Source organism: Anser cygnoides, chromosome 11, assembly GCF_040182565.1.
Source record: "Anser cygnoides isolate HZ-2024a breed goose chromosome 11, Taihu_goose_T2T_genome, whole genome shotgun sequence".
Lineage (NCBI taxonomy): Eukaryota > Metazoa > Chordata > Aves > Anseriformes > Anatidae > Anser > Anser cygnoides.
The window spans coordinates 15,262,494-15,276,632 of NC_089883.1; the positions used below are offsets into that span (position 1 = coordinate 15,262,494).

The 14,139-nt window shown below is 38.2% G+C and overlaps 1 protein-coding gene and 1 long non-coding RNA gene across 13 annotated transcripts in view; one reads left to right on the forward strand and one right to left on the reverse strand.

The window, feature by feature from the left end:
• LOC106033752 (uncharacterized) overlaps window positions 1-983 on the reverse strand; it is a 34,304-nt gene extending 33,321 nt beyond the window's left edge. For all 9 annotated transcript variants that reach the window (XR_010834069.1, XR_010834068.1, XR_010834063.1 and 6 more), the window contains exon 1: window positions 747-983. This is a non-coding gene — a long non-coding RNA (uncharacterized lncRNA). The remainder of the gene's footprint in view (window positions 1-746) is intronic.
• VPS13C (vacuolar protein sorting 13 homolog C) overlaps window positions 499-14,139 on the forward strand; it is an 88,962-nt gene continuing 75,321 nt past the window's right edge. The window contains exons 1-11 of one of the 4 annotated variants that reach the window (XM_048081269.2): window positions 499-730; window positions 2,106-2,149; window positions 4,136-4,178; window positions 4,962-5,057; window positions 5,846-5,947; window positions 8,327-8,389; window positions 10,486-10,551; window positions 11,373-11,482; window positions 12,314-12,373; window positions 12,973-13,032; window positions 13,669-13,749. In XM_048081269.2, coding sequence (XP_047937226.2) covers window positions 631-730; window positions 2,106-2,149; window positions 4,136-4,178; window positions 4,962-5,057; window positions 5,846-5,947; window positions 8,327-8,389; window positions 10,486-10,551; window positions 11,373-11,482; window positions 12,314-12,373; window positions 12,973-13,032; window positions 13,669-13,749 — 825 coding nt within the window. In that variant the 5' untranslated portion in view covers window positions 499-630. The remainder of the gene's footprint in view (window positions 731-2,105; window positions 2,150-4,135; window positions 4,179-4,961; window positions 5,058-5,845; window positions 5,948-8,326; window positions 8,390-10,485; window positions 10,552-11,372; window positions 11,483-12,313; window positions 12,374-12,972; window positions 13,033-13,668; window positions 13,750-14,139) is intronic. The other 3 variants (XM_048081265.2, XM_048081266.2, XM_048081267.2) reach the window with 3 other exon arrangements.

The following is a 14,139-nucleotide window of genomic DNA, read 5'->3' on the forward strand; positions in this document are numbered from 1 at the left end:
AGCCTGAAGGGATACAGGTAGGCGCTGGGGACCCTTGGAGGCCTCCACCGTGTCCCGGAAAGGCTCTAGCGGGTGCTAGATTATCCTGGCAAGTCCCTAGAGCTCTTATAGCTCACTGGGAGGCCACTGGTGCTCTATCGAGCGCACTGGGGGCCTTGGGAGGCCTCTAGAGCAAACTGGGCGGAGGCCGGGAGGCACCTGAAGTGACAGAGGGTACACCAGATAGCACCGCAGGGCCACGGGTGGCCTCAGGGCTGTGCTGGGAGGCCTCAAGGACATCCTAGAGGACACTGGGGGCCACTGCAAGGCCCTCATGGGTACCTAGAGCGCCCGTGGAGACCCTAGTAGTCACGTAGGTGCTCTAGAGCTGACCGGAGGTTGGCGGGAGGCGCCCACGGCGCTCTGACAGGGTTTCACAGCACCCCCACGCCTCCCCGGCAGGACGAGGCGCGCGCCCCTGCGCGGCCCCGGCGGCCTGCGCCCCGCCCCGCCACGTCACCTGCATGTCGGGGGCGCGCCCGCCGCCGCTCCGCGCTGAGCCCCGCCGCCCTCTCCCTTAGCTCCGCTCCGCTCCCTCCTTTCTTCTCCTCTCCCCTCCCCTCCTCTCCCCTCCCGGCGGCCGCCTCCGCCATGGTGCTGGAGTCGGTGGTGGCGGACCTGCTGAACCGCTTCCTGGGCGACTATGTGGAAAACCTGGACAAGTCCCAGCTCAAGCTGGGCATATGGGGGGGTAAGGAGCCCGATACCTCCGGGGCGCGCGGCGGGGCCGCCGCTCTCACGGGGGGCGACCGCTTCCTCACGCCTCGGCGGGCTCGGCTGGCCGCGACCCTTCTGAGGGGCGGGCGGGCCGGGGGCCGGCGGCCCCCCGTGAGAGGCGAGCGGACTCCAGCGGCGGAGCCTCCCTGTCGCCGCTTCCCCGTGAGGGGCGGGCGCTCCATGGGCCGCCGACCACTCCCTGAGAGGCGGGCGGGAGGGCAGCGGCACCTTTCCCCCTTCTTCCCCCTCGGCCGTGAGGAGACGCCTGGGGGCTGCGCGCTCCTGCGCTGGCGTCGCCCCCGGCGAGGGGCGGGGCCGTGGGGGGGGGGGGGAGCTGCCGGTGAGGGGAGCTGAGGGGGCTGTGCTCCTTCCCCCATCGCGTGAGGGGGCCCGGGGAGCCTCAAGATTGCGGCCGTTTCCCGCTGAGGCGAGGCGCGGGTGGGCGCCGCTGGCCTCAGAGTGCTGCAAACCGGCTGTGTGGAAAATAAAAACACGTTTGTTTTGTATTTCTTGTGAGCGTGCTTTGGGGTCTGTATGTTGCATGGGGTAGCGTGGGGTGGTTTGGCCATGGTGGTGCTGCGAGGAGGGGGAGCCTGGGCTGCAGTGCAGGTGTGGGGTGCTCAGGGAGCTGTCTTTCACCTCCCATTTCAGTGCTCGAAGTCATGTACTAAACAAACATAGTAATGGATTAAGGTGGTATAGCTGTTTCTGATGAACATAGGGAACATCCAAGTTTGCTACGTGATAGGCAAAGAGGATGCTGTTGAGGTACTGCATGAAGGCCTTACCTCCATCCCCTACATACACTAGGGAACAAGACTTTTCTTATTGGCATTAATTTTGTGGTTGCTGTGTCAGGAAAAGTTAATGTGCTTTTGGAAATAGTTATGCAAGAATCCTTACATTTCATGGAACAGCCTGGGTTGGAAGGAATCTCAAAAGATTATCAAGCCCAACATTTCATGGGAAAAGGGAGCCCAAATGAGATTATGTAGTATCCTCTGCGACTGAAGCTTGAAAACCTCCAGTGATGGGGTTTCCTTTTTGTGGTTCTATGATGCAGGATTTTCCTGCTGTGTAAAATCATCAAAACCAAGATACCACTACAGAAACATGCGGAAATGTAAGCTGGTGATATTTCTGTGGTCTCTACAATCATTAAATTTTGCCTGTGTAATCAGTGTTTAATAATTCTTACAAAATAGCTGTTTATTATGCTCTTCTATAACTGGAGTCAGGTTTTCAGATTTTATCCACGTGTATTTGGGAGAATTGCAGTTTTGTTCCTTGATTCAACTTGCATGGCACAGTAGTTGAAATAACTTACTCTACTTTTTTCTTCTACATAGGTAATGTGGCACTTGACAATTTACAAATAAAGGAGAATGCATTAGTAAGTATTACATTAATTTTAAAGTAGTATTAATGGGTCCTGGGACTACTTATTATGGTCTCACTTTACACAGTATGCCTTCTTTACTGGTTATTCAAAGCAGGTATTTGGTTAACAGCTTCTATTTTTGCTAATGTTATTGGAAAAAAAAAGAAAAGCTATGGGCTAAGTCATCAGCATGCTCCTGAGAAAACTGATTCTGAGAAATTAGCAGTAGTGGTTTGAATTGATGTTTTGTGCGTATGTGCATACATAACCCATTCTAATGTTTGAGGCTTGAAATGATAAAACATTAAATAAGATATTGGTGCATTTTTGTTAACATTTTAGTCTTCTAGTACAACTTAAAGGATTTATTTTCATCAGTGATTGCTACTGCATAATCATACTTCCATATGAAATTTCTTCTAAAATACTGAGAGCTGATCTTGCCTGTTGCTTCTTAGTTATAATCTTGAGGTATTTTCAGCACATCATTTTTTTTCCCTGAATATCAAGCCCCAGTGCTCTTATTGTCTTTAATGTCTGTAAATCAGTTGTCTTTACCAAAAAACATTAAAACGCCTTTAATTTCTAGCATTTTCCTTCATTTTTTTTTTTCCTCTCTGGAGTTTAATCTTCAGAAAACTCATTCTTCAAGGTCAAACTTATGGTCCAGTTGTATCAGCAGGCCAAACTGAGCTAGTCCCTCTTGGAACTCAGCTGTGGGTCATAAATACAGTATCAAATGGGGTAGATGAAGTAGCTGGTATCTGCTTTTACTTCACTGCTTCTGGCTCTGTCAAGAGCAGAGATCTTTCTTTGCTCTCACAGTTTGTTTCAACCTCTTTCCATACCTGTTCATACTACTAAAGACCAAGTGTAGAGACAAAAATATTCGAAGTGAGTCTGTTTTCGCTTACTCTTTTGATATATTTTAATCACAAATTAAAGCTGACAAGAAAACTTCCAGTTAAACTTTATTATTTTTTAAATATTTTAACAACAACCAGATTTTTAAGATTTAGCCTCCTGCAGGAAAAAAATAGAAAGAAATATTTAAGAGTTCCTAAAGAGTGGTCATCACCAAGAATTTAAAGCATATGGAAATATTTCTAGGAATATATAGTCATAACCAGAAAAGGGTTGGAATGTTCCATATTTTTTCAATTGTTTCTTTAAAGCACTAAACAAGACCAGGCCACAGAAGAATTGTTGCTAGTTTTGTCAAATAAAATTGTTTGATGTTAGACTCATAGCTCAGAATGCGTTTTTAAAACTGTGGAAATCTGGCAGAGATGTTAATTGGGATATTAATCTTCTTTTTAGAGCAGCCTTGTTTAATATTTTTGAGCTGTTGGAAAAGTGGCATTCAAGGCTGTTTTGTAATATGTAGGACAAGCGGTTGACATGTCGCATTTGAGAAAGCAGGTTTACTTTTTATAATCTTTGAGATTGAGAATTCATGTCTTTGGATTGTACTTAATTCATTTCAAAAGAATATTGAAGTGGAAGATCTAGAAAACACTTTGCTGAAATAGGGGAAGGAAATTCAGCAGCTGGGTACCAATTGGAAATTTTCTGTAGATCTTGTTGTTGAGGCTTTTAAAATATCTTAGTGCAATGCTTAGTATTTACTGATAATTAAAAAGAGAACACCTATTTGGCAAATCAAAAAAATAAATTATATTCTCTTATGTAAATAAAAATCTACATCTCAGATAACCTTTGGAGCAAGGCATTATGGAACTTGTAGGAGAGAACTGCTAGAAATGTGTGACTCCTTTGTTTTTAGGCTTTCTACAAGCCTAACTATATTTATGGATGCCTGTGTTCACGTGATTATTGTTAAATAATTAAAGCTATATCATATAGAGAACTGTTTCTGTTCTGGAATTTCAGTTTTGAGAGGATAGTTTTAAGAGAAGTCAGGATAATAATTTTGCTATATAAATCAGGTTACCTTCAAAATACATGTAGCTATTTAATACTTATTTTTCTTTACAGAGTGAACTGGATGTACCTTTTAGAATAAAAGTTGGTCAGATAGGTAAGTTTTTGTTTCAGCCTGAATCTTAAAATTGAAATTTTAAGACCTTAATATGAGTCTTGCCTCAGAATTTTTTATATTTTTTTCTTCAGTGCTCTCTGTAATAGTGCTTGCTGTTGAAATTAGTGTTGATGTCTAATGTGACTGCACTAAATAAATCATAAACAGTTACCTGCCTAGCCCTGTTTGTGTAACTTCACAATCTGGGTATGAAAACATGCCTGAGAGGTTCTTTTCAGGTACATGGATGATCAAGAGAGCTTTTTGGTATAATTTTAGCATTTGTGATCTTTTAAAGAAAAGGTAAGGAATATGAAGAAATTAAGTAAGATTCCTGAAAAACTGGCAAACATGCCAAGAGTTTAAGAACTCTTAGATAAATGTTGTTAGAAATTGATTCCCTTGAGGTCAACATTGCTTTTTTCGCATGAAATGTTTGTTGGAGGTGAATGTATTGTATTGTATTCTTATATTTTCCTGGAAAAATCATATTAATCCCAGCAAATTAAACTCCATTCACAATTTCAGCTTTTGATCTTGACTGTTTGGACTCAAACACTATCTTTGTACTTAAATCTCTTGCTTTTATTTTCTCTGCATGCATTTTGTAACTTCAAGGGTTTTCTAAAAGATATGCCCATCCAGTATCTCCTCACTTTCTAAATTGTTTAGGACATGAATGAAGATAAAGGGTTAATGCCCTGTATTGCCTGAGTTACTGATCAGGCTAAGCATATATACAAAAATACACATTTTGATGTAACTTTTATCTGCTTTATATAGACAAACTTACTCTGAAGATTCCTTGGAAGAACCTGTATGGTGAGGCAGTTGTTGCAACTCTAGAAGGCTTGTATCTTCTAATAGTTCCTGGAGCAAGTAAGTAAACTCCTCAACAACACAGATAAATAATGGAAGGGAGAAAAATATATAAGGGTACCCATTTATTCAAGTGTATAATAGCAATTACTTCATATAAGCTGCCATTTTTACTTTCTGTTCCTTCAGGGAGATTTCTAGATGAATGCTGGCAAATGAGTGGAAGAAAGGTGGGTTAAAAAGGGGAGCATGAACAAGATGATAAAGGGTACCTTTCATGAAAATCCTTGGTTGTATCCATTTGAAGTTCAGTTTAACAGGTTTCCTCTGATGCGTGCTTATCCTGAATCCATTCTTCTGGCATGGTTTAGATCTTTTGACTGTTGCATGATATAGTCTGTCTGCTTCTAACTTAGAGCAATCAAAAGTAGTCATTCCATTAGAACTGATTTTTAGGGAGGGGGGAAGAGGATCAGAGAACTCGATTTGTTTTCTCTGAAATCAGATGCTCTGTTGTATGAAGGAAACTTTCAAGTTTCGAGAGCATCACATATATGTGATGTGAATTAAAACCTGTTACATTACACAAACCACACTTGAAGGTCCGAGTACTCATGGAAACATCCTCTTGAAAAACAGTGCTTAAACGCTGATGCAGTCTTTTGTGTTCTACTGTGAAAAAAACCCCAATTTCCAAGGCTGTATGAAGGTTTCAGCATTCAGACCTAGAATAGCCTGTGCTTCAAATGACATATTGCAACATAATGCTCAATATTGTGCACATTGCTTGATTATGCATTTATAAAATTTGAAACATAGGGTTAAAGCTGTCCCAACTTGGTTTACAGGCATTAAATATGATGCAGAGAAGGAAGAAAAATACTTGCAAGATAATAAACAGAAGGAACTGGCAAGAATTGAAGAAGCCTTGCAGAAAGCAGCAGAAAAAGGTACTGAGTTAATAATTCCTCCCCTGGAATCTGAGGACCTGTTGTGCTATGGAAAGGAAGTCCTATGTTGCAATGGACTTTATAAATTAAGTATCTAGCTAATCTCAGAATCACTTACTATAGAATCGTTGAATATCCTGAGTTGGAAGGAACCCACAAGGATTATTGAGCCCAGCTCCTCCAGTTGGACTCTTAATGCAGTGCTTTAAAATATCTTTTTGCTCTGAAACTTAGAGCGTTACTCATTTTGTTTATCATTCCTTTGTACATTGGAAATGAGAACTAGATTATCTGGAATTTTTTTTCTCAAAGCTTTGGGGAATAGGACCAAAGACAGCAACTACATTGCATGAGGCAAATGTATCTTGCTTTGGAGTTTTAGTAATGGATGTTTAATAACGTGTTCTAGATAAGCATAAGACATTCTTTGCTTAAAGGAAACTTCAAGGAGAGTGGTAAGGTTTGTAAATTTTTCACAAAAAATACCAACAATAATGCTTTCAGTTCAGTTTCTGCTGTCTTTTTCTGATGTACTGCATTTGGACTAGTTTGAAAAATGAGACTGTCTTGATGAGGTAGTAAGTAATGACACAAGAAAAGAGTTGAACATGAAGACAGGAAACTTTAAGCAAAGCTGTGATCTAGATCATTAAAAATGTAAAATTTTCCATGATTGGGTAAAAGAATTGATCATTTCAGCCCAGTTAGCTTTTTTTTTCCCTCAAATAACTCTAATAGAATAACAGTATAAATTAGACTTGAATGGACAGAGACAAAGTTCAGAGCCAATGACAGAATGACAGGTAATGAAAACTTGCAATGCCGCAAGTCATTTGCCTTGCAAAATCTCCTGAAAATAAAATGATGCTTAGAACACTTGGGGGGGAAAAAACAGTCCATATTGTAGACTCTTTGCTTACTTTATTTTTCAGTTGCAGGACTCTCTACTGCCTTGTCCTGTTCTGGTAGTTTGAAATATACATTTGCATTTTCCTTCAGACAGCAATTTGGTCATCTATATACAGTGAAGAAATAAGCCCTGCTTTATTTCTTGTCTTTAATATGCCAGAAACTGTGTGTGAGCTAAGACAACCTCAGTTGATGAATTTTGCAGCCATTACTTCATACTGGGAGAAGGGAATATTTGTAGAAGTTTTACCCTGATTATGGAGGACTTGGATACTGTAGGAGCAGCAATGTTTAAGCTGGTTTTTTCCATCGTTAGCAATGGGATGAAGGGATAATGTAACAAGAAGAATTTAACCTGGTAGGCAGCACTTGAGGAACTGCAAATCTGGAACTTGATGTAATATGGAGTCAATGCATTTGCAAGAAAAGTCAAAAGTCTTTTTTTTTTTTTTTTTGAGAGTCTTAATACATCCAGCATTTGCACGGCTTTTGAAAAAGAGTTAAAAAGAGTTAGATAAAAATGATACCTCAGTAGATCGACTTGTCATGTGAAGAACTAGAATTAGATTCAGAGTCATGTTTTACAAAGATGCAGTATTAAACTTTTGGCTTGAGGTTTAAAAAGCTAGAGGAATGTTCAAGACAGATAATTTTAAATTGCTGTCATGCTGCAGCCTCACTCAGTGGTACAATAGCTTTGCAATTTGTGTGACCAGGTCTTGTATTAGGATACTGTAGTCACGAGGACTTGTCTTGTTCTTTTATGAGCAGATCTCATGCCTTTGCTAGGTACAAAGGTCTTGGGGTCCAAATTGCTCTGCTATGCTGTAAAGTCATAAGAAATTCAGCTCTTCCTGTAAGCTTTTAAGAGCTTGCAACAGCTGGTGAAAATCTGGAAAATACACTGAATAGAATATTTTCTCCATGAATTCTTAGCTGTATTTGCTTTTGTGACTGTTACTCAACTTACATGAGTAAGCGTATAATCTTAATTCAGTACTTTCATTTATTTGAGAATCACTTGGCATAAATAGTCCTGAGGATATTTTCTTTCAACATACTATTCAAATGTTGAGCAAAATGGTCACGTCTCTATGTGGTTATAGTGTGATGGAGAAGTGATAGCAAGGTCTGCTGACACAAGCTGACAAAACATTTTCTGTTCTCTGAGCTATGCAAGTCTCTCATTGTCAAAACTCATTAATGGAGACCAAAGCTTGAAACTCTTGTCTTTGGCTGGATAGAAGTAAATTGAAAATTACCTAATTTGCATCTGTAGATAGTATTTGAAACTTGATATTTCTGAAGTGGCTCTGGCTGTCAGATACTATACTGTAAATGCTAACTTGACACATGAGTCTTACAAACTCAACATTCATTCAAGAGCAGAATGTAACATAATATCAGGATCCAATTTCCTCCTATTAAACAAAATGTGTTTTTCGGTTATTTGCTGCCATGTGGACCAAGGCACCCATTCACAAGATTCCTTGTATCATTTGGAGAGTCTGATTTGCAAGGACACCAAGCCTGGTGGGTATGCATGGTTAATTGCAGCTTGTGTTTTTAAAAACAAAAAAGCCCAAAGCAGCCAAATTTAAAATGAGGAAACAGCACGTTTGGTGAGCATATGCATATTGATGATTCTAGAAATAAGGTGGTGATTGTGGATTCAAGCGGAAACTTTGTGTGACTAGTCTTAGCTTAATTGAATGGCTGTTCAAGGAAATTAAGAGACCACTTAGAAAAATAGCCATCGGCCATCTTGAGTTCAAAAATGTCATAAAATACTGACAACATTCTGCTTTAGTTTTAAAATAATGTTGTGTAGATATTTTGAGAACAGAGGGTAGTTCCTAAAATGTCTTAAAAATTAAAAATGTCTTAAAATGTCTTAAATGTCTTAAAATGTCTTAAAAATTAAAAATGTCTTAAAAATCCTAAAGTCTTAAAAATACCGTAAGTTTAGGATGTCTTGCAATAGTGGACAGGCAAAATGACTCATAGCAGACAGAAGGCTTTTAGTATGTTTTTTTCCTTGATTTTGTTTAATTTGATAGCTTTTAGCCAAGGAAGCAGTTTCCACTGAAATTCGCTGGAGCTGTTATGTTGTATCTGCTGCTGTTTTTTATCTTCTTGAACCAGATTTTCAGAATGTTACTCTTAGCTAAAAATATCTAGGGTACTTTTATCTGAGTCAAGCTTTAGAATGAGCTTCAAGCTTTACTTGGACTGTGTTTAGTCTCTCCATAGTAGTGGATGCACATAATCAAGCGTAAACCAATGTTGCCTTAGTTTTGTCTAACGTGCAAATGAAAGTCCGAGAACTACAAATTCAATACGAAGTGAAGTAAGCTGTCTTTTAAACTATCCTCTCTAGAGGGTTCCTTGTACCACTAAAAGGAACTATTCAAAAGAAAACATAATTTCTGTTAGGCATTGATTTTCCTCCTTGTGACTCCCTCTACATTTTTTATTTGTAGCATGACCACCTTGTAAGTGCAAGACAGGTTGAAGTCTTGGCTGGCACTTCTTTCTCCTTTGTTTGAACAAGCATGCAAAGTACATCGAAATAAAGCTCTTCCCCTAAGTTAAATAGGCCATTGCACTTTCTTCTGTCCTTGCTTTCATAGGACACACCCTTCTTCTGCTATAACCTTTTAAAGTTAAACGTTCTTTTTCCCCTTTATGGCCAGAGAGGGGGAAGAAACAACGCAACTCACCAAACCGGTTTTCTTTGAAAATATGGGAAAAAAAGAGCATTAACTTAATTCATGTAATGGTTGTGATTTGTTTGACCATAATTTGTGTGTGAATATTAGAATTTAACTTTATATAAAGCCATTTAAATAATCATTATTACTGTATGCCTTTTTTGTAGTTACTGTTGTTATTTCAGATTGCATTTATACCCTACTGTTGATTGTTGTGAGAATCTTATTGATAAATGTTCTTTGGGTTTTCTTGTATGTCTTGAGTTTCTTAACTTGGAAGTTACACACTTGTATAGTAGAAGCCTCATCTGGATTTAAACTAAAGGTTTTCCTGTGCGCATATTGTTAGCTGTTAAGACAACTATGCCTTTTCCTTAAGTCATTAAATAAATAAATGCTTGGATTACAGAGAAGTTTATTCATCGGTGTTCTAGTAAGTAGTCATGCTTCTGTTTTCAGATCTTCTTTGTATGTAAGAGATCTGAAAGTGTGTTATGCAATGCATTCATCAAAAGGCCTGACTGTGTATTTGCTGAGAAGCCTGGTGATCTTTTGTAATTCCTCAAACTCACGAGATGTTGTATAAGGAATATTGAAATCTGCATTTAATGCCTTGACTTTACAATTGGCAGGACCCTGTCTTGATCCAGTGGAAATTTGCATACATAATTTAAAGTTGTTACTGGCTGCTTATTTTAGTGGGGCTTTAAACTTAAATGATGTTTAGCTTAAAAAAAAAAAAAGTTGATGGCATCATTAATGGCTATACAATTCTTTAAAAGCTTTTAGTGCACGCTTCCTAAGTCACTTTGCTTTAAGACAAGCTAAACTTTCTTCTGTCTTTTATTGTCTTGCATTTCTGCGTTACTAACTTGAATTTTATCCTTTTCCAAAAAATTGCTTGCGCTGAAAAAGGACGTAAGCGTAAAAAGTATAAAAAGCATTTTAAGAGACCCTTTAAAGGTCATGATCACTCAAAAGGTGGGTAAAATACATGGCTTTCAACTTCTTAAAATACTATATATTCTGCATTATTTAGGATTAGTTTCTCTTATTTAGGATTAGTTTCTCTTATTTTGGATTAGTTTCTCTTTCTTTAGCATCCGCTGATACTTCTTATTTTTCCCCTCCTTTTTGAAAGGGGGGACATAAACTGGAGAGAGACTTTCGTTGCTGTATATCCATTCTCTCTGTCAAATAAGATTGAACTTAGTTCAGGTTAAATGATTAACTTAGCTTAAACGATCACAGTATAATTCCACTATTGAACAAATGGAGTATTTTCCGGAGTATCTTTTTATTTTTGCTTATGGTATGCAAGCTTTTTAATACTCTCAAGCAATGTCCTGTAAAAGGCTCTAATGGACTGATCTTGTATTGTGCAAGTATCACCTTCATCAGATTATTTCTAAGATACTTTGTACTGAATTAAACCTTCGTATCTATTTGAAAGATACTTGCTTGTTGAAACTCATAGTTAATTGCTGAGGGGCTTTTAAGAGAGAACCTTTTAGCTTAGAAGGAGTGGGGAGATGTATCCTAAAAATAAAAATGAAACTGGAACTTGCTGTAAGCTAAACTGTCTTAACCGAAACTTAAACATAAGTTTTCCTATGGTTGTGTTGTGTGCACACAGCTAATAGCACATCTTCAGAATATGGATGTACAGAAAAGGAAAACATCTGAAAAACTAAAAACTGAAGTGTTAAGTATTCACATTAGAATAAGCATTACATTTACATGGGAATAGCTGTGGTTAAAATCAACTGTTAGGCTGAATGCTGACTTATTTTATTTTCCAGACAAACCAAAGGAGGAGAAGAAAGATACTTTTTTAGAAAAGCTTGCAACTCAAGTTATAAAAAATGTGCAAGTCAAAGTCACAGGCATTCATGTTAAATATGAAGATGATGTAAGTATCTGGCACGTACTCCTTTCTATCTTAAATTCAACCAAAGTGCAGTCATTATAGTCTAGTCAGTAGAGATAAACTGTTATTTGCCACATTCAAAAAGTTATTGTGGTTTCTTCTACACCTCTTTAAATGAAGTACCTCAGGTACAACCAGAAGTCAGAAGTGTTTTGAATATATGAACTAGATGTTCTTTGTTTTGCATTGTTCAGTGATACCTTGCTAAATTTGGGTGGTGGCGGTTTGTCGTACATTAATAGGCTCAAATGATATACAGATTTTTTTGGTGTAGTAGGTGAAATGGAGAATGACAGGAACATGAGAGCTTATGGATGAGTTGGAAAACAAAAAGTTTAAAACACCTACTAGATTATGGAGTATCTTTATATAAACTACACTAGTATTATTCTATCCCAGTTCCAGCTTCTTTTAAGAAAAAAGATGAAGCAGTTTGTGATGGGATAGTTGCAAGTAGATGGGAAGTATCGGATGTAGAGTATTTCCCTTATTTTGGGACTGTTTCCAGAGTCATATTCAAAGTGGTGGGAAGAATGGAAGTCAGAAAATGATGTAGCTGACTGAGGTATGGTTCTTTGTATTTTTTCAGTTCTTTACCTTATGAAAGTTTTAGGACCTGAAATGCAGTTTTAGAATTGAATTCTGAAGCCTTTAAACTACAGCCATATTGGTTTTGTCCCAACTCAGTGTTAGAATACTGAAGCCAAGGAAGACCCTTAAAACAGCTCAGGATTTCAGTTAGTTTTAATGATATGATGCATCTTTGTATGCAGGCAGTAGAGATAAATAGCTGTTCTTTTTCTATTTTTGCAGATCACAGATCCACAGTGTCCGATTTCTTTGGGAATGACATTGAGTGAGCTTAGTTTATTGGTAATTATGTGCATGCATGTTTTTACATTTTTGATTTACTTATCTTTGCTTGGGTACCAGAAGGGAAAAGTCACGTGTTTAATATGCAATGACAGTATGCATATGGAGGGTAAGACGGTCTTTTATTCGTGCAAGTAGTACTTGAAGTTTGTTCAAGCAGCAGAGATGATGATTGAGGAACATCGTACTTTTTGAGACTAGTGTTTTGTTCTTACGATACAAGTGATCTTTAAAACTGAATGTGTTGACTTTGATGGGGGTTATCTCCCTGTCTAATAAATAAAGTAAGCAAACATTATGTCATGATGAACAATGTGGTATTTTGCCAGGCCTTTTGAGAAAAGAGGCGACAGAATTTCAGCTCACCTTTGTTTGCCATAGATTCAAAGGATTTTAATGGGTGGGATAAGAAGTTGAAAATTGAAATAAACCCACACATTTAATACTGGATTTTGAGCTGTGCATATGCAGTCTAGAGGAACTGACTTAGGTTATCTAGTAGCACCAAAATGACTCATTCTGTGCTAGAAAGTATAAGATAAAACTTGGATGTGTTAAATGAGATGCTCAAAATGACTTTTATCACTTTGACCTTTTAGACAACAAATGAGAACTGGAAGCCTTCTATTCTGAATGAAGCTACGAGAGTAATATACAAGGTAATATGGTGTTTTTTCCTAGCTACCAAGTGAGCAACTAATCTTTGGAGTGTAACAGTTTGTAGTTGTAAAGGAGAGTTGGAAAATGTGTTGTGAATTCTTCGTCTTCTTAATTTTACTTTGTAATTAAACAGAAGTAGAACCAAAATTACTGGCTTTATATAAGCCATAACTTTCAAGTCCATGGTTTAAATAGTTAAATGCAAACACTGATCATCTCATTAAAGGCATTATACAACAAGTCTGAAGTCTGCATAGTAATTATGATTTCGAATAGTTTTGTCAAACTGCCATTTTTCACTCTAGTCTATATGCCTAACATGTATTTGGGATTCTGGTAGCTAAGCGTGCTTGCTTGTGTTCCCCTCCTTCTTCCCACCCTGTTGTGTTTAATCAGTGTGTGAACTTGTGTGTGCTTTAAGAGCTTGCTTTTGAGCAAGTAATTTTCATTTGAAAAATAGTATTATAAGATTAAATACATCTTAGTGCTTAAAAGATTAAATACATCTCAGTGCTTGTAGTATCTTTGCTGTCTAACGTGCCTTTGTTTTCTCAAATGGAAAGCTAAATTCATAGTATGGATTGAATACTGAGTATGGAGTCTGTTGATTTTTTTTTTTTTTTTTCCCTACGCAGCTTTTGTGCTTGGACAGCCTCAGTGCTTATTGGAATGTACACAGCAAAATGTATTATCATGGCTCCCGTGAACAAATATTGGTAATGTAGAAGAAAATGTGTACTATATTTCACGGCTCTAGTGGTATTTTAAGTTATGCCATACTAATTTCTACAACCCCCCATCCTCACGCATTTTGGTCAACACATTTGGTCAACTCTATTTTGATACCAGAGTCATACGTTAATCCATCACACCATTAACGCTAATCCTTTTTTGTTACCTCTATATGTTACCAACTCCTATAGGTTTAGAAATGGTCAGAAATTGGGTCTTTAAAATCAGTTTTGTTGGTATGTTCATCTTGACCTTACCAAGTACTGTTTGTTAGTATCTGGGCTATATGAGATTTTATATAGCTACTATACTGAAAATTAAGTTATTAAATGAACACAGAATTAATAAAATTTCAGAATATTATGTCCTTATCA